We start from the raw sequence: 19885 nt of genomic DNA on the forward strand, positions 1-19885 counted from the left end.
CATGAACCTGATTTAGCTGCTTGGAGAAGGACACCTGCAAGGAAACTCCACACAAGTCCACAGAGGCACTGGAGGAGAATTCCTACCCTTCAGTCCAGATGCAGTGATGCTGCTTACCCCAGATACTCAGTGAAGTGCCTGCTGCTTTTCCATGACTACGTAAGAAACTCATGCCCTTAACTTTGGTTGCCCAGCTTTCACACCTTGCTTTGTAAAGTGTCCCAACAAAGATGGCCCTGGCAAGTCTACTGCTGTGTATAATTTGGAAATACAGCTAAACTTTCCACTATACTATAATACAAACTAGACATGTCCCTTATATGTGCAGGACTTATACTGCAAAGACCAATTCTAATTCTCTGCCATGATTTATGCTCTGCATTAGAATATATTGATATTTAATTATTTAGACTGCAATTGACAGTTCTCACTTTATTCAGCATACTATGACTAGTTAAATATGCAGAAACCTTACTGGAAATTATTATGTACCATCAACAGTAAAGCCTGCCATGGGGATGTGGTAAAACACAGTGTCACCTTGGTAAAGTGACAGTTTGACACAGCACAGGATATCAGGATGGTAACAAACACAGGATGATTTTTATCTCTAAATACATATCAGAAGAAACTCCTGTGCATAAACTGTCAGGACTAGTCAAAGACTGAGTATGAAAACGAAGAACAGCAGTAGTCTTGGCTGCTGTATCCATTTTTACTTCTGAAAAGGGGCACATTATCCTGCTGTGGTGACACAGCTAATGCCTTGGATATAAATAGGAAGAAAAAAAAAAAAAAAAAACAAAAAAACAAGTTGAAAGTATTATTATATAATTTTACGTGAGAGAAATATGAGAGGAGTATGGATTGAAAGAAATATAACTTTTTATAGAGTTTTTCCAAAACATGCACCAGGCAGTAACTTTAGTTCTCTCTCACACATCTTGAATATGCAGCCACCACTAGATGGCAAGGTTACTCTGCTCTCTTTTGACACACTGTCAGATCAATGGCCTTGAAATCAAATCTATGCTTTTGGAGTTTCAGGACAGTGAGAGGAACAAACCATGGGTGCCAATAAGGAAACCAAATATTTATAGTCATGATTGTGTAGTCAAAGAACTGCTTGACAAAATCAAACCATTTAAATTATAACCTATTGATTCTCAGCAAATTGTACTGTGGTGTAACTTGTTTATTCTGTTAATGACTGGGTCAAGACTGTAGGAGAGGGAAATTTACTTTTTAAGCCAGTCAGAGCTGGAACTGACCACGTAGACAGAAGAAAAAAATCTGACTAGATTGGCTGTGCTTGTTTTTTTTTGTGTGTATTTCTTTTTTCCTAATGCATGCCAGCAGTGGGGGAAATGCTAGTGCTGCTGCAGAATTTTAACAAATTAATGGGGGTTAAGGGATTAAAGAATTGTAGCCATAGTTATGTTTCCACTACAACTGCAACACCAATGAAAACTCTGAGTGCATCCCATGCCTTGTGATTTTACTTGAACGGAATAGGAATTCAGTTTCTGAGGTCAGACCTGTCAAGGGTGTAGATAATTCAACTGTTTCTGAGTTCCATGGAAAATATAAATCATGCACATCTGAGAAGAAATCATGTAGATTTTTGTATTGAGAGGTCATTTTAAAACTACAAATAAAAGTGGTTTCAGCTCTAAATATTGAGACACAACTCAGTTTAACCTACTCCAAAACCAGCTTTACTAACACTCAGACATTTGGAAAACATAATCAGCCCCATATTCAGATATATTCAGCCCCATATTCAGATATATTCATATCATATTCTATATTCGTATCAGATATATTCATATCATGAACATATTCAGATAATACCTTCTATATTTATGTTTGTAAAGTACTGAAAAAACAGGAATCTAACTATAGCATAGACCCTGGAGACAGACAGCTGGCTCCAGCATTCCTGCAGGTTTGCACGACTTAGATTGAAACTCAGATGGAGCCACTGAATTACAGCCAAGTTCTCTAACACTGTCTTAGGTATGGAAAAAAATCTCTTGAGAACAGATCAGATCTACAGGTGTAAAATGAATGTGGTTTCATACCGCAGGTACGATTAGGCTCCAGCATTTTTGTGTCTATACGGCAGACATTCACACCATCAACTTGAGTGAATAAATGGAACTGAAGATTTCTAATAACTAAAGTATCAGGCTTGCTACCAACTAACAAGAGATAAAATACATTATAAAATACATGTTAAAATGTGCAGATGGTTGCCTGCAGAACATTTAAAGAGCACTCAACAGTCTTTTGGGGCTATCTCATCTATTTGCAATTTGATTCTGATTATTACTTATTATCTATACACCTGCTGTATATGAATTTTGACATACATGAATTCTATCTAAATTTGAATACATTTGCTTAGACTGAGATGTGCTCACCGGTATGTGCTGCACAGAATTGGCTGTAACTTACCTGATCCTTGTTTGATGACAGGAGCTGATGGAGGTGGTGGTTTCTTCGGTCTCTAAAATTTAATAACAGAAGAAAAGAGATCACTTAAAAATGCCTGTGAACCTCATTCACACAAAGGTTGGATGTAATCACAGACTGCTTAACATTAAGAATTACAAGACTTGAGAATACAGATCTGTCACAGAGGTACCCAAAATAACTCCATACAATGCATTTTAAGAGAGAAAATAGCATTAACAAATTAATCTTTCTATTCTTGCAATTGAAACATCCTGCTGGAGGAGAAAAGAGTTCAGCTTATGTGCCTGAAGATCAGAGCAAAGTGTGATCTTTGATTTACTGAAGAAACCTATTCTTGAGCTCACTACCTGAATTGTCATCTACATTCACTCCCTCCCTATACCTAATTTCTTTATCCAGCTAGTTTTTTTTTTCCCTCTCACTCTATGTCCCTGCTTTGTAGTTTTGTTTCCTTCTTGTCCAACCAGTCCATTTCCTTTCTGTGGCCTTCACTTCTAGACTGTTTCCATCACCTTGGAACTGTCAATGGGGCTGGGCTTGAACTATTCCAGAATAAAATACCAAAAAAGTGTTGGATCTTCAGCATCAACTATTTCAATCCACCACCATTGTGAGCCAAACCCCCAGCTGGTGTAGCCTGGGACTAAGCAGTGAACAGAAGAGACCTGGGGTCAACCATGTGAGGGAAAGAAACAGGATGGGAAAACTGAGGACTGAATAAGGAGACAGGGAAAGATCCCGAGCTTTTGTTCAACAAGCAGAACTGAACTACTGCAACGCATATTCTTTCAGACTATGGGATGGAATCCAAGGTTTCTGGATCATATCAGAAAATACCTGGCAAAAGTATCCATTTCCTTCCCTTTTAGTGCTGTTTCAAGCAAAGAAAGACAGTCTATAGTTCTACCAGTTACTTACTCGCATGGGCAGATCTACATGTATGTCATTCCTAAAATCAATAAAATTTTATTATCAATTTTTACAGCAAACCTTGCTGCAATTTCTACGTGCCTGAATATTTAATTTATTCTAGAAATTAAATTCATCATTACTCTAAAGAGTAAAAATACTTAAAGACATACTTTTTTTTTTTTTTTTAGTTTAGAAGGACTGAATACATTTAATCACCAAAGAAAATGGGTAAGAGTGAAGTTTTTGTCTTCCATATTACAATTTGAGGTCTCACTATGTCTGACGGTTTATGATTTCTGCCTCTTTTGGATATCACTTTCTTTTATTACTAGGCCTAAAGCTAGAATATACATTCTGATATGAAATTGCATGCTAATCTCCAACAGTTTTTGCTGCTTTTCTACCGTCGTTTTTAATAATTATCGTGTTAGCTTCTGTGAGTTGTTTAATAGTTCCTTTATTAAGCTTTCCAAGTTACTTAATTTTTGCCTCTGGCATCCAATTTTATTGCCAAAGATTGAAGCTGAGTGTCAGTAAGTCTTGGTTTTATCACAGAAGGCTTACATTGTCACTGTGAAATACTCATCAAAAGCCTGATTGAAAGCTCATAATATCACACTGATGACTGAAAAGGTTCCTAAAAATGGAACGGACTTTTTGGGGAAGAAATCCATTCCTTTCCTTCAGGAAGCTGCAAGATTTCTAAATATTGTTTGGCAAATAACAACTCTGTCGCTTTCAAATAACCAGAGGCTGAAAAGGCTTTTCTGGAGATTTTGTATCTTCCTTTTTAATAATTCTGAGAGAGGTAAAGGAACATGTCTCTGAGATACCAAAAGCTCACTGTTGTCTTTCAAATCTCACAGCTAAAGTTTCACCCTCTTCTTTCTGCAGGAGTGCTTGGCTGCTGGCAAAACAGGATATTCTACCACGGTAACAAAGGAGACAAGTTGATAATTCTGATCTTCATTGCATCACCTGACTTGGCAAATTACACTGGGATCACCAGTTTCTCTCTCTCAAACTTAAGACACAGGACAGAGGGCTTTCAGAACAGCGTAGTGAAGGCTGACTGGATAGGCCAATCACATACGTGCTCTTCACAGATGCTCAGTAACTCAGAAATTCGTTTCCTTTAACATTTTTTTTTGTTATTAGCTTGCAAATAAAACTTGTCTAAATCACATACCTGAAACAGAATTTCAGTCCCAGTTCCACTCTGCATTGAAACTGAAAGAATACATTGCTTACCTCTTTTTCAAAATCAGAAGGAAGAAGCTTGACAAAGTTATCTGGAAACACTCCTCGTCTGCCATTCAGTTCTCCTTCCCACCAACCTACATCAATGCAATCCTACAAAACAGGAAAATAAAATGCAAAACACAATGTGCTTGGATGCTGAACAGATTTGTGTGCTGAAGTGCTCTTTTGCATAATGTCCTGCCTTTTTGCTAGAACATGACAATTTAGTGGAGTGCCAGGTTAACAGGGTAATCTACCAGATAAAAACTTCAGTAATCACCCTGCATTACATTATCATATGGAGCAGCTAGGGAAGAACAAGAAACATGCTGTAAGAGCTCAAGAGCTTGTCTGTGTCTAAAGCAAAACACTATTTCAGCATTTGATCTGTTAAGCCAGTAAGCATTTTGAGCATGTATGGCACTACTTCTCTGTGACTTCGTTTCAGAGAAAGACAATAACTTAATTAAACATCATACATCCCAAGAGGTAATAAAGCTCATTCATTTGCCACAGTTTCAAGAAAACCTTGACACATTGGAATTACTCCTGAAGTTATTAAATTTGATCACCGTCCAATTAAGAAGGCATTACACGCCTGAACACTGCGAAGCACCATTTTTTTCTGTGGCGTTTTTCAGCAACACAATGTCGTGGGCATGGCAAAACAATGCACAACTAAGTACTCACAATACAAAAAGTGAACCTAAATCTTCATATGGCTCAGAGCCATGCAGTAAATATTGCACATCTGAAACGTGAGGGGAAGGGAAAACCCATAGACAGTACACGGGCTGGTCATGACAACAACTCAGTAGGAATCTCCCTATTCTACGACAGGCAGCACTAACCAGAGTTGGATTTGCAGCTGGATCCCACACGATCCGGCTACATCAGCCTTAAGCAATTGCTGTAATCCCTTCCACAGCTACAGATCTGGTCTGACCAAACCGTATGCACCAGCCAGGTACATCCAGCTGTCCTGGAGGCAGAGCCACACTGAGTGGCTCAGAGTTCAACATGCTGGATGCTACTATGCTAACATTTCTCATCCAGCCCTATGGAAATTCTCCGAGATTTAATGAAGTGGTTTTGCTTTTCAGAAATCACATTTCAGCACTGTTCAGAAGAGATCGGTTGCAATTTAGCAGCTCTGTTCTCTGAATACTCAGTGGTACTGACATAGGTCTAACAGTCCTGGCCTGGGGCATGGTCACTGTTCCACACATTCACCGTGGTGAGGATTTTCCATCACTCTCTGCTGCAAAAATGGAGCAGGTCTTTCCCTGCAAAAACCTTATGTGGGCTGTGGAAAAAAGCATGGTGATGTGCAAAAACTGGCTCATTACAAGACAATTGCCTTCTTGCTTTTCCATAAAGTGAGAAAGAAAGAAAAATCTGTGCATTTGGAACAGAGGGGCAAGCAGAAACAGAGTGGTATGGATATAAGGAAAGGAGGCAGGTGGGCAGGTAGTTTAGGTAGAAGGGAGAGGCAACAACATGCAGTAAGTAATTATACAGGTTTTTACAGAGAACAAAGCTAGAAAAATTGGACAGAAGCAAAAGAAATAGGCCAAATTCTACAAGCCTCACATATGCTATGAGGCAATATCCCTTCAGAAACAGCACTGGATGAAGGGGTCTAGAATATTCACATTCTTGTGGTATAAAAACAGCTGTAGAAACACAAATGAAGTCATGTCTTGACAATTTATCTACACAATTTGTGAAGCTGTATCTGTTGTGCAGTACCTGTGAACACTCTAGAGTTTAAATGTCACTTGCTCAGATCAGTCATTGTTGTAGCCATATATATAGGGTAACTGCATGTTAAATATTCATTGAAAGACAGATCTGAACTTATTTTTCAAGGTGAATATGCGATGTGAGCAAATACTTTAGAAAACGGCCACTCTGATCTTCATTTCATCATCTTCCTAGGAAAAAAATCATAGCACTCTTTCACAACTTAAAAAATCTTTGAAGAAAAATACTTACAAAGCTTGTACACATTGCAGAAGCACAGAAGGAAAAGCTAAGAGGAAACAGTAATACTTTGTGTAGAGAAAGCAAGCAGTATTTAAATAGGGGAGAGGATCCACTACAAATATCAAAATATGAACAGTCAGTAAAATATTGCATGATAATACATGCATGCAAGATGATCTTATCATCGTTATATTTCCATGGTATCGTTTGGTTCAGCTGCTACAGGGATACACAACAACACAAGTTGACTTAATGAGGTATACTTAATGCCAGGAGAATTCTTTAAAATATTGCTCACAGTGACTGTGCGTGTTGGTATCTTTCTGTAAGTTATAATCATAGAATATCTAGCGCTGGAAAGGACCCAAAAGGATCACACATAAAATGCATAACACATTTGATGATATTTGAAAGAAAACAGACTAGCATTAAGGAAGAGCACAGCTTTTATGTTTTTTATTTTTTTTAATTTTCTTCTCTTCAAGGCCTTTTATTTAGCTTAATTAGATCGCTTCACCACCTGGCAATATGTGCTGACTAAACAAGAAAGCTAAATATCATGTTTTCTCGTATCACATCTGTTTAAGGTATGTACTTTTTCTTCCTTCATATCTCCGTATTTTACTCTGATGTAATGTGTTCCTGATCTACAAAGGCAGGCACTGAACTTTCATTCTCTTTCTGGTTGTTTTTGTCTCGTGTTTAATCCCTGTTTGTCTCCTGCATTCTCCCTGTTCTTTAGCAGGGTGGCCTTCCCCAAGGACACTTACCCCTTCCAGACCATCACAGTTATTTAGGAGATATTTATCAGTTTGGTTAGACTATCAAAGCTTTGTTAGTGAACTGATCCTCGACTTGCTGATGTTTCCAAATATCTGCTGAGTGAACACTGCGCTCCACGAAGGACTGAGCTAATCAGCCAGTCATGCATGGCACAGGCAGGCTGTGTGCAGGCTTTTACCCTTACCTCAGCCAGCACCCCTCATTCCTGATGTGCAGGAGCCCTCCCACTTGGCTCTCCCACTTGTGCAGCCCAGCAAGTAGGGCACTCAACTGCTCTGTCACGTGGCATGTTTTGTGATGCCCTCTGCACCCTACCATGCCATCCTGAAATCACCAAAATGATATCCAGTTTAGATTTTTAAAAATATTACTAATAACCCAAGCTGCTGGACATGCAAAGCTTGTGTTTCTACTCACAGTATAGCCTAGAGCCAGCTAGTAACCCTGGCTAAACAATGTACAATATCATGTCATTTTTTTTAAGATTGGATTTTTTTTCCTCTTAGAAAACACAAATCTTACTCCTGTTTCTTCATTTTAGTAGCACACTTGCATTTTGTACTCCATGCTTTTCTTAGAGTTTATTTATTTTCATGAAAAACTGCTTGTGTTTCATGCTCATTAATCCAGAACAGCTGCACGTTTGCTTTTTTCTTCTTTCCATCTTGTCACTTGGGCTTACACAGCCAATCACTACACATGATTTTCCTACATCAGTAAATAGTTAGGCAGTTTTTCTTTAATTAAGCAAGCTCTGGAAGCCCACATACAATGCTGACAGCAGGTACATCTTCATCACGAGAGCCTACCGTATGAGGACACCTGAGCTGGAGCTGCAACAAGCTGCCTCATGCACTAACAAATGACATCAGAGCCCTGAAGCGCCATGAAGAAGCTGTGATCAGAACCACATGGCTGGCTGTCAACATCGAGCAAAAGCAACTCCAACAGTTCTAGGTCCCTGTCAGCCACGCAGTCCTAATCACGCTGTCTTTTTTTAAATATAGCTTCGTGTGTTCAATGTTGGCAAAATGGCTGTCATCTCAAAATTTAGATTTTACACAAAAGCCACCAAGCTATTACAACCCAGTAACACATTCCAAAATTTATTAACGAAGTGGATCCCTCCTTTATCTCCATGTTATTCTACCAGACTCATAACAGCATAGACAGATAAAAATCAGATGCTGAAATGTCCCAGAAGTTCTATGAAAAAATGCATTCCAATTACTTAAAATGCATCTTAGTTTAAGAAAAAAAAAAAAAAGAGATTAAGAAAATTACAAAACTGAAAAGTAAGAAATGACAAAAAAGATGAAATTGTATCTGGTAGATACTATAGTTCATGCAAGGTAGGTGGTAGCCAGGCCAGCATTTATCTACACTAAAAATTGGCTTCTACCAAAAGCTTGAGTCAGAGACTATATTCATGTCCAAGGCAGCGACAGTGCAATCAAATACCTTACAGAAATCCACTGAAAATTACAGCTGACAGGACTGTTTTCATTGTTCAGGCTGAGGCAGATGCATGACATAAAGAAAACAAAAAATCTAGTGGGAAATTTTAGCATTTTCTCATTGGAACACAAATCTTCATTGTACCTTCATTTCTAGTTCAAAAATATTGTCTCAAACAAATGTAATTCAACTGACTTTGAAGAATGAAATAAAAGGAGGGAGTGGAGGCAAAAATGAAAGAAGGATGGAAAGTTCTTCTACTGAAGAATCAAAATCCATTCTAATTCCAAACCCCTTAGATCACTAATTAGTGCTAGTAAATTAAATACATTGGATTTGGGATTTATTAGCAAAATTCATCTTGTGATAAGTATTAGGGTGAAGAATTGGAAAAACGTAGTCATAAAAAAAGAAGTGTTGAGGATTTTTTGAGGAGGAATTTCTAAACTTCATGAGAAACAAATATTACATAAAATGTAAGGTAATAAAAATGTCAAACTGACCTGGAATTCTTAAGGAAGTCAGAAAAAAATGTAAGAGAAAAGGGTAAACATAGGAGAAATGGCAACTACCAGAAAAGCAGAATACAACTGGCTTTTGTCAACATGTTGCCAACAATTTTAAGGGCATACACAGACGAACTAAAAAAAAAAACAGTCCTTTTCTTGACATGAAGAATAAGAGGAGAAAATAGTCTTCAAATAATTAGAAGCTAGTCAGGCAAGCTAGGAAGAAAATTGCAAGGGGGATTTATTTATTTATTTTTCCAGAAGGGAATATTAAACAGAAAAAAAAAATACAATCCTCAAACCAACAATAAGACAAGAACACAGCCCCAGTCTGAAGTTTAAGTCTGTGGTGACTAAAAGAGCAATGGGAGAGAGGATGACTCTAGCATGACTGGAGAGATCAGACAGAGCAGTGAACATATATTTTAATATGAAAGCAAAAACCTTTTGGTCTGCTATTTGGAGTACCAATTTTTTCACACTATTCGTGAATATAAGTGAAATACAGTGAAATATGTAAGTAGAGTCAACAGCATAAGATCATGGCTTAGTATCCCTTCAGGAACTGTGACAATCCTGTAGAGACTCTCATGCTGGCTACCATAACCTAGAAAAGTCATACTTTTTCCTCTTATATGTGGACGGATCCTGACACTGCTTGGTCTCTTACACATATGGTATGTGTGTGTATCCCACACCAACAGGTTTGTTTGGCAGCACAACGGCTGCTACTGTACCAGAACAAACCCTGTGCTATTTCTTCCCCTGGTGGTCTCAGCTGAACTGTTAAAAAAGCAGAAGCTGGTGGAGATTGAACAAAAAGCCACAGCGGAAGGCTCCGTAATACCATATAACCTTACAAATACTCCACTCATTGCACAGATGCAGCTGTATCTAGATCCACACCACTGACAAGAGGCTGGCCCCCTCCATCTGCCTGACTGAGGAGTACAGGCAAGTGCAGGGCAAGAACGCAAACTTTCCCTCAGTCAATTACCATCACCATTTTTCCTTGGTGTTCAAAGAGTTGACAGCAGGGGTTGGTGAGACAGAGCTGTCAGTCCCCTGCTTGCTTGATATTCAGTTTAGTAGCTGAGACCACGTTCAAGGCTATGAAATCAGGAGATTCACACCCAGCAGGCCGCATTGCCCCTCTCAGGCAGACCTGTTCTCCAGCCTGACATGGACGGACATGGTGCCACCCAGACGTGACTGAAATCGCCCTCTCTGAGACTCTCACATCTTCACGGTCCCTTCCCCCTGCTCCAAGTGGGCAGGACATTCAGATATTGCAAAGACCGAGGTTATTTCACTTCATATAAAGCCACCCCTTCAAAATTAGTTGCCACAGATGGGCTGGTTTCCAGTCCCCAGTGCTGTGCTCTAGGCCCCAGCCAGTGAAAAGACGATGAGGGCAACCAACCCTTTCCCTGCAAACAGAAAGCAACTCTCCTGCTTGTGAACACTCTTGTAATATAAATTCACAATATGGATTTTCAAAATTGTTTTGCTAGGAGTCAATAATGCACCGTACTTTAAATGTCAGGCACACGGAACTATCTTTTCTTCCAAGTACCGTGCTTTATTTTACTTATTTTTTCTCCACTTATAGCCACTCAAAGGAGAGTTACTGTGTGCTACGAGACCGTTCTTAATCTCTTAAATAAAAAGCAGGAGCTACTTGGCTGTGTGCTCAGTTGTAATTATAGTTTTTCTCTTGCCTGGGCACAGAAGCCCACTGGACTTGCTGCTAGGTCTCTGCTGAAGCTGGCTGTAAATGCCTGGAGATTGCTCTTTCCAACGTCATCGGCTGCCTAGTACTAGCAGGGAGCCTACCAACAGCTGAGCAGCCTCTGCAGCTGTACTAAAATCAGGGCCTGAGCAAGGGGCTGCCTACACAACCTATTCAGCCCCTCCACAGAGTACAGCACCAGCACATTTGGCAGTGCACTGGGGCGCATGAAAGGTTTGTGGGAGAAGGAGAAACAACTTCACTGCCAGGCAGGCATCCACTGCTCCAGCCACATTTTTTCATTTATTTGAGGGTGCGAAGATGTTTCCTGCCTTTTCCTCCAAAGCAAGCAGCTCTTCAGGCAGGCACCAACTCCCTCGTCTCTCACCACCTCTGAATTACCAAATGTTTCAGGGAGCGCCACATCCCCGACTTCATCTCTTCCCTCCCCAGCTTATCTCCTGGGCTGCCCCTAGCTAAGGAAAAGGCTTTTGTTTGTAAAAGCAAATGAGGTCTTCCCTCTTCCCCAAGGTCCCAAAGCAAAGTAACAAGCTATGTATTTATTTTCTCCCCTATGCATGCCTATAGCTGCAGCTGTGTAAACCCACAAGGAAATAAATCTGAAAAAGGCTGATCTCTTCATCGGTAAACAGGACTCTTTTTTTCTGAGGGAGCAGACCATTACACAGGCTGGCCTGCTGAACACGCTGCTGCTTTGTAGTGCAAAACTAAAACATGAAGCCATCCTGTAAACATCAATCCATAACTGCTCGATATTTCAGCCTTTCTGATTAAAAACTTTTGATAAATAAACCTTTGATTTCATCGGTCTAGCTAGGACATAAAGCAGTGCCAAGAACAAGAACAGCAGCTCCTCTGAAAAGGTAGCTGCAAAGCATGTCCTGTGGTATGGGTACTCTGGCAGTGCTTAAACAGAAAGTCTTCTGCCCAAGCAAACAGATGTACTTGTATGTATAGTCATCATCTACAGACATCTTCTAAAAAACTGGCCTACAAGAATTACCTTTTTTACTTAAGATTTATATGTTACTATGCTTAAAATATACAATTGGCAAGCTAAGATTACAAACTAAAAATTACAGACTATTCAGAGTATTGAGAGAGAGGCAACACAACAGTGCAGGGTTTGAAAAAGCAAAATCCTCATGGTAGGATACCAGAGTATCACAGAAATCTCACCAGAACACACAGTTCCTTGCAAGAAAACAAGAAAAAAATCCCAGCAGTTGGCAATTGTTATTTGTCAAATGTCTGTTTTCCTTCTGCCCTTGCATAGTTGGTTCTCATCAAGAAGAATGTTGAGCTTATAAAATCCCATTATTCAGAAAGCCATGAATATCTCTTACGCTTGTACTGAGAGCTTTCATGTGTCAGCTCTGCTGTGCTGGCAGCCGCACATTACATTATTACCACCCTCATTGTAAGTGTCTTTTCAGCAGCATTTCCCACAATTGATAGCCAACCTTGAAATTTGAAGAAAAAACAAAACACCTTTGAGTTTAAGGTGAACAGATGTGTCTATAGAACCTTTCAAGGCACTCCGTATACTCAAATATATATATGTGTGTGTATATATATATGTGTGTATATATATAATTTGCAAAGGCTTCTGAATTTGAGGATTAAAGGCCTCGTAGCAAACCAAATCTAAGAGCCAAGCTGGCTGCCATTCCCTGCGCCCACGCAGAGCAGCAGTGGCACAGCACTGCTGCCTGCCTCCGGGGACCAAAAGGTCCCAGCTCTCACAGGCACGGGAGAAGGCTACAGAAAGAGCTCTGTAATTTTGAAAGCTGGTGTCTGACATCACTGGGCAAAAACAGTTATGTGCAGGGAAATTTCTAGTTTTTATTTTTAACCCGTTAATGAGCAACTGCCTAGATTTAAGTAGACGGAAAATTTTCAGTGAAAATTTGTGTCAAAGGTAAGCCTTATTTTGGTAACTTTGAAATGAGCTAATCAAAACCTGACCTCACATTGCATCAGATATTCATTAATGCAATTTTAATTTGGGGAAAACAGTAAAATCATGTTGAAACGGAGTGAAAAAAAGCAGCTTAGTAACATTTAGGAATTGTTCTTTAAAATTTCTTACATTTTATTGTACAATTCTAATGCTGAAATGAAGGCATATCACTCTCAAAATCCACTTTTATTCTGAAAAGTCAAAAAAATAATTTATTTTAGTCTTTATAAATTCTCATAAAACTTGCTAAAACACCTGTGAGTGAAGGAAAGCATCTCTCCTGAGTCTTACATTACACCCACCTTGTGCTGCTACCTAAGCCTGTATGGGGAATATGATCAAGCTTTGTTATTTACTAAACTCAGTTACCAGGAATGAGACCTTACAGTATCATGCAACAGTTTGTTAAATATTTTTGAACCTGGCTATGATTTAAAGCATCTGGTTAGTAACTAAGTACTCCTAAACAGAAATATTATTTTAAAATTTGGCGATATGGCAGAATGAATCGCTCAACACCTACCTAATCCAAAATCATTTAGATGACAGAGACAGTCCAACAGACAATAAATTAATCTTCTGAGGCAGTCCTGGAGACCACCCATTTTCCCCTTATATGCACTTTCTCCCGAATATTCATAGATTATGAAATAATGGGAGAAAAGTACAAGGAGAAATCTCCCAGCCTGACTCTGTTTGGCCCATAACCCAAAGCAATTTATTCTGCTCAGGTCCTCAGTCTGCGCTCCAGAAGATCCAAATCCTTCCCAGCTCCTACCAGCTGTCCTGCCCAAGCAGCAGAGAATTGGACATGTGGTAAGGGCATCTTTTAAAGCTTCAAACAGGAGAATTTTTCTGTATTCATAAGCACTATGGCTCTACTAAGAATTTACCATGTCAACATCATACGGAAGGAAATACGAGAGACTGTCAAAAATTAGACATTATTTCAGCAGTGGTTATACTGTCTTCCCAGACAGTGGTTTTTACTGGAAAGCCCAACAAGAAGATACCTCTCTAGGAGACATATTCTGTCCAAGAATTGGCCTGAGTTGTTGGACTCTGCAAAGGAGAAATTGGCTGAGAATAAAGAATGACCTGCAATATACAGGACCTCAGAGCAGAGCATCCGACAGACCAGATATATTTTGGCTGTTAAATCCATTTTAGGCTAGATCTAACCTTTTGACTTTAAACTCTGTGAGTAAATAGTTTAATCAGTAACAAAGCTGAATTGCTTTGATGAAATATTTGTGCAAACAGAAAAAATTACACCGCTCATTGAACAAAACAATCTCTTCTGGGGATTCACTTCACTTGCAACGTTCAGTCAGCAGAATATCATGGAGAAATAAATATGAGCCAGATCATAAAACTCTGGCCCTCCAGTACTCAAAATAACACTGAATTAGCTACCACAAACATGAAAGGTGGTGCTAGTAACAGACAAAATTCATACCTCTGACACTCTGATAAGCCAAGATATTCATGTAATTATAAATATTTATATAATTATATTTTTGCATTTAGAAAGATTAGAAAACTATTGAACAAATCATTTGAAGGATTAATTTATTGCCATTACTAGCTTACAACAAAGACATCTTAGAAACAGGGTCCTAATTATCATCATTAATTACTTGGCACTGTATGTGCATATTTACTTTCCCTTTAAATGATTCTCCTTATTCTGACAAGGTTGGACTTGAGATAAAACCATCAAGCCAGCAGGTGAACCCAACACACAGGATGAAAGAAAGGATGAATCTAAGCAGTGAGTCTTAACGCCTGCATTGTGAGCAATAATCACAGTTTTCCAGACGCCTTGGTATGTCAGTGATATCTTTCATAAGCACAGGGCAGAAAAAAAATTTCTTTCCCTTTTTATCTTAAAATATGTCACCTTTTCAGATTAGCTTGGCTGTATTAAAAAATGCTAACAAATAAAGCTAACTCTTTTTAGATGATGCAAATCTCGAAGCGTTACATGCATGGGGGATCCTGTCACTTCACCTACATAGCTTGGCATGAACTTCCATTTGTCAAAATTCAAATGTGGTGCTTTTGAGGAACAATACAAGCCCTTCCTTTGAAAACACTGCTGTAGCACTGCAATCAATGATAACAAGAATAGGAAGAAAGAACATCAGTGCATACTTATAGAAAAAAATATATATAACCTAACAAGAACATTTAAGTGCTGGTTGCTGCCCTCCCCAGCAATAATCTCTAGCTTTGTAGTTTATTTACATGTTCAGCACAAAAATCAGTGTTTCGATAATATTTCTAAAGATACCAGTGAACTGTAAGCTGCATCTGGTACCTTATTGAATATATTGACAACCCTTAAGTAAGGTCTCTACACTGACCTTACTTAATGCTCCATTTTTAAATACAGCATTGAAGAAATGCTGCAAGATATGAATAAGTGTTAAGAGTTTATTTTAAGAATGTAAAAATCTTGGCCAAGGACAAGGTTCAGGCAAGAATTAAAATGAGAGAAAAATTACTCACAGTGTTTTCCCTATAACTCACTGAGTATATCAAATCATTTTAGATAATGAATGTATTTAGTCAACCATTAGCATCCCTACAAATTTTATATAACTCACATGCAGAAACATTCGTACTTCCACACAATGACCCCAAACACTTGCCACACATGTTAGCAGCATGTCAAAAGGGCCTCATTGTGCAGGACCTAGTCCAGCTACCATCCCACATGGCACCATGACCTGAAACCCAGCAGAAGTTCCCAACCTTCTTATTCCCATTAGATTCAAATCTTATGACCCATGCCAACTCATCTGCGCCTGCGTGTCCAGTGACCAAGGCAGCCAGATGCAAGGGCAAAGGGAAGGAGCAGACCCATGCCCTTCAGCAGCAGCCTGCCATTAATCATGTCAGATGGCACCCTCACCATGCACTAGTTGCAAAATTATTTCCTGTAGGAAATCAGCAGCTTTGGTACAAGCAGATTCCTTAATCAGCTGAGGGTGAGGGATGTCCTGGGGGAGAAACTGGTGCTGAGCACAGTGTCGAGGGCAAGGAACAGAAAGCAGATGTGGTATGGCTGTTAGGCCTGACCGAAAATGTGTTGAATAATTCATGGTTGTCTCAGGAACAGCAGGAAGGGCATGCACCAAGATCTCTTCAGGTGTTGTTCTCTCTGAGGCAAACACCTGTTTCTAAAGGGAAGGAGTAAGCGCCTTTATTGCTTACATGCCATTCTTTAAAGACACAAGATCATAAAAGCTTTCTTAAAGCTGGACGTTATTTGATGTTCATCTACCTTACTCTTTTCGGTTTCTGTATGCAGGACAGTTGCAAAAGTTACAATCCTCAAAATATCTTGTACTAAAGCTCCAACTGAGAGCATCTGTGTGACCAAAATATTTAGTGACAACAAAAGTCCACTGTGCTGCTTTGACAGAAAGCCATGTCCATTACTTTTATTAAATCAGATCATGCATTTTCCCCTGCATAACCTTATTTATTTATTTTGGTATTGCTCTATTAGCAAACTCATTTCTAAAAATGAGATAGAAGTTTTCATCTGTCAGTCAAGGAAAAATTACCCAAGTGTCTACCCTGAAATAGGACTGCCTCCTTCTCCTCTATCGGAAGACACAGCCTGAAGCTACCATATGTTTTCAGCTGTGAAAATTTATGTCTTCTTAGACATGTAGCTTTATTTTTAATTACATCAAATCTTATCACTTTTTTCTTTTAATCCATCCAGTAGAAAATAATGAAAATTTCATCTTACTATGGAAAAATCGGTGTTGCTATCTACCTATTTACACATACTGCAAGGAAAACTCATTTGTACATATATTTCTATAACCAAGGGTTGTCAAGTATGTGTGTGCTGTTTGCAATTAAAAGCAAGGAGAAAAAAAAATACACACACAAACCCAGGAAACAGACAGGTTTCCCCCTAGAGACATGATAATCTAGCAAAATGCTCAATTAAGTATCAGCTATCACCCTCCTCTAGCACACTGGCCGGTTCGTGCTCCTTCCCCTGCTCGTGGCCTCAACGAACTGGCAAGACTTTCATAAATAGCACTTACTAATTTCATCCCTTTAGGAGCCTCCTGCATCCGTCAGAGCAGCTGTTTTCCTTCACAGCCCTACCCAGTCAAGTTATCCTTGGCAATCTCTCAGCTAAAGAAAGTGCTCTGGACAATTACCTTCTGGACCGGGATGAGCATTTAAAGATGCCGTGAGGGACAAAACCAGGAGAATTGTTTTGGCAAAAGGTCCGTGCTTGGGAAGCTGACTATGAATACCGCGAGGGTGAAATTAAATGCCTGAAGCCTACACGAAGAATTGGAAAATGCTCCCTGCACAAGAATAGATTCCGTGCTCTGACAGGAACACAGAGTAGCCACTGTAACAGTGAAAATGGGACATTGTGAAAGAAGCTGGTAGGGCTGAATTGCGTGTCATTGTTTCCTTAGACCCTTCTACTTGCCTGTACTTGTTTGTTTAACACTTGATTGTATCTGACTCACTAAATGTGCAGCATTTTGAACCACCAAACTTGCAAATCTCACGTTAAGGCAAATTATCACCACCACCACCACCACATGCAAATAATATGTTTGCAAAAACTGATTTGTGGCTCTCTTCTCCTCAACACAACATTAAGCACTACAAATTGGATTGCCAATAAATACCTACAGCTGAAAAAGTTGCCGTGTAAGTCTCTCATTAGTGATAGGCATTACTCTACAGTGTCTTTCATGATACCATTACCCCAACTTTCTGAGTACTATCTGAAAAATGTTATGAAGATCTGGGGAGGCTGTAAGTCACTCTTGCTCTCTTCCACGTCATCAATTCTTCAGGCAGTTTTGATGATCCAGCTGATGTGTTGATACCTATCAGGGTCAACACCATGGCAACTCAGAATTAACTGAACTGCCACTGATATTGCCCTCCACTACTCCTACTCCGATGGGAACAGTTCAAGTGAGGATACGCTGCTATTATTGTCAGCTTTCAACCTTGTGATGATTTTTGAAGTATTTTATTATTTTATTTATCCAGACTATTTTCATTCCTGGGAACAAAGTGGTCTTTACTGCCTAGAGCTCAGGTGGATTGATGCAGCGAAATGAAATCTTTCACAGTCTTGCAAGTAAAACTGCTTGCAAATGAGTGCAGAGCTGCCAGTGAGCTCTTGATGTATTTGCTTTGAAATCATTTAGCTATTGCTATCGATTTCTCACATTGCTCATTTTCTATATGCCACTCCAATCTTGCTCATTTTTTTCAGAATTTATTAGAGCTGCTAAGAAATCTGTAGTGTTTACATTGGGAGTCTCTATTAAGACTGGAAAGTAGCCTACAATAGCTGTGCCTAAAATTGCTGGAATGAAAAATCCCAAAAGACTTCCAAGATGACAGTTGAAAATGTCACGTGAATCTTCTGTTGCTTAAAAGTGACTCTATTTATTACAAATACAATCTCCTGAATCAATATTTGAGTATGATGAAACACCCGTTTGCCACTCTCTTTTGGTTGCACTGTGCAGTCACTACCTGTGCTCTCGTACTTATCCAAATACCATCAGGAACATTTTGAAGCTGCTAAAAAAAATTACCTAAAGAACACAAATATTTGATATTATAAAGAATAACCTCCAGTATCAATCTCCTGGCCTCTTGCCATTCACCTCTTTTCAGCTTATGAATGTATCATAACCACAAATTGTGTAACAATCACTTTAACTGTAAAATTACCGTGTTTTGCTTTTTTAGCTCTCTTTCTTCAAAAAGTATATTTTTCTTAGACCCCTTGGCTGTAAACAAAAGCTCCCAAGTCTGCTGTTCCACTGCCTTCAGGATGAAGTTTTTACCTTCCTCTAGAAGGTAATATTCTGAACAATATTTAAATATTGTGCATGAAGAAATTAAAGGACTATAATTTGCCCACTTTCACTACCAGTATGTAATAAATAAAACTTTTTTGATGCCTGTACAAAGGCATTCACTTCACTGAGGAGAAGGCAGAGAGAAAAACCTTTCCAGAATTTCTTAGAATACATTTATGTGAAGTCATCAGTTTCTCCTTTTGTTCTTAATTCCAGGTAAATTTTGCCTATGAAGAAAAAACTGTTACTACCATATATTTGTACTCTATCTCATCGGGTATTTTTTTGGTGATTTAGGCCTACGCAATTCATTGAAAAATGACTTAATATGTTATTTAATTGGCAATTGTTTCTGGCTATTGGTCAGGAACAATGGCATTCTTGTCCTTACATCTCCCAAATTATGCAACCTGTTGACAGGAAAATGATCCCTTGATTTTTTTAATAAAACCTACCAGCATGCTTTTCAAGTGTCTAGGGAAGTCACTTGTAATTCAGAAAATCTGTTCAAAATATTCTTTGGCCATTTCACCTAATATTCAAATATGAAATATTCAAAATGGGACATTCAAATTCTCCCATCTTAGAGGACTGCATGGAAGACCTGATCAGCTTTGGATTCAACATCTAACCATCTGTCAAAACAGAGTGAGAACTTGAAATAGATTCTGCAAAGGCCTGGACAAAAACAAGCGAGCAAGCAACCAAACAAACCAAAAACCTGTATCAATTTCTTCTTTATTTTAAGTGGATACTTGGAGGTCTTGAAAAGGGACTTTTATAACTGATTTAGCCAAAAAAAAAAAAAAAAAAAAGAGTGAAATCTGATGTAATTTTACCCCTTTCAATTGCATGGGCACTCTTACAATGGTGATTTTTAATTTTGAGTTTACTCATACCACTCCTCTAT

The 19885-nt window shown here is 38.9% G+C and overlaps 1 protein-coding gene across 3 annotated transcripts in view; it reads right to left on the bottom strand.

Annotated features, from left to right (window-relative positions):
- Positions 1-19885, bottom strand: part of SH3KBP1 (SH3 domain containing kinase binding protein 1) — a 230026-nt gene that overhangs the window by 31240 nt on the left and 178901 nt on the right. For all 3 annotated transcript variants that reach the window (XM_082766890.1, XM_082766889.1, XM_082766891.1), the window contains 2 exons: positions 4645-4746; positions 2461-2512 (listed from right to left, as the gene is read on the bottom strand). In XM_082766890.1, coding sequence (XP_082623016.1) covers positions 2461-2512; positions 4645-4746 — 154 coding nt within the window. The remainder of the gene's footprint in view (positions 1-2460; positions 2513-4644; positions 4747-19885) is intronic.

The sequence above is a fragment of the Aythya marila genome (assembly GCF_965140915.1).
Source record: "Aythya marila genome assembly, chromosome: 1".
NCBI lineage: Eukaryota > Metazoa > Chordata > Aves > Anseriformes > Anatidae > Aythya > Aythya marila.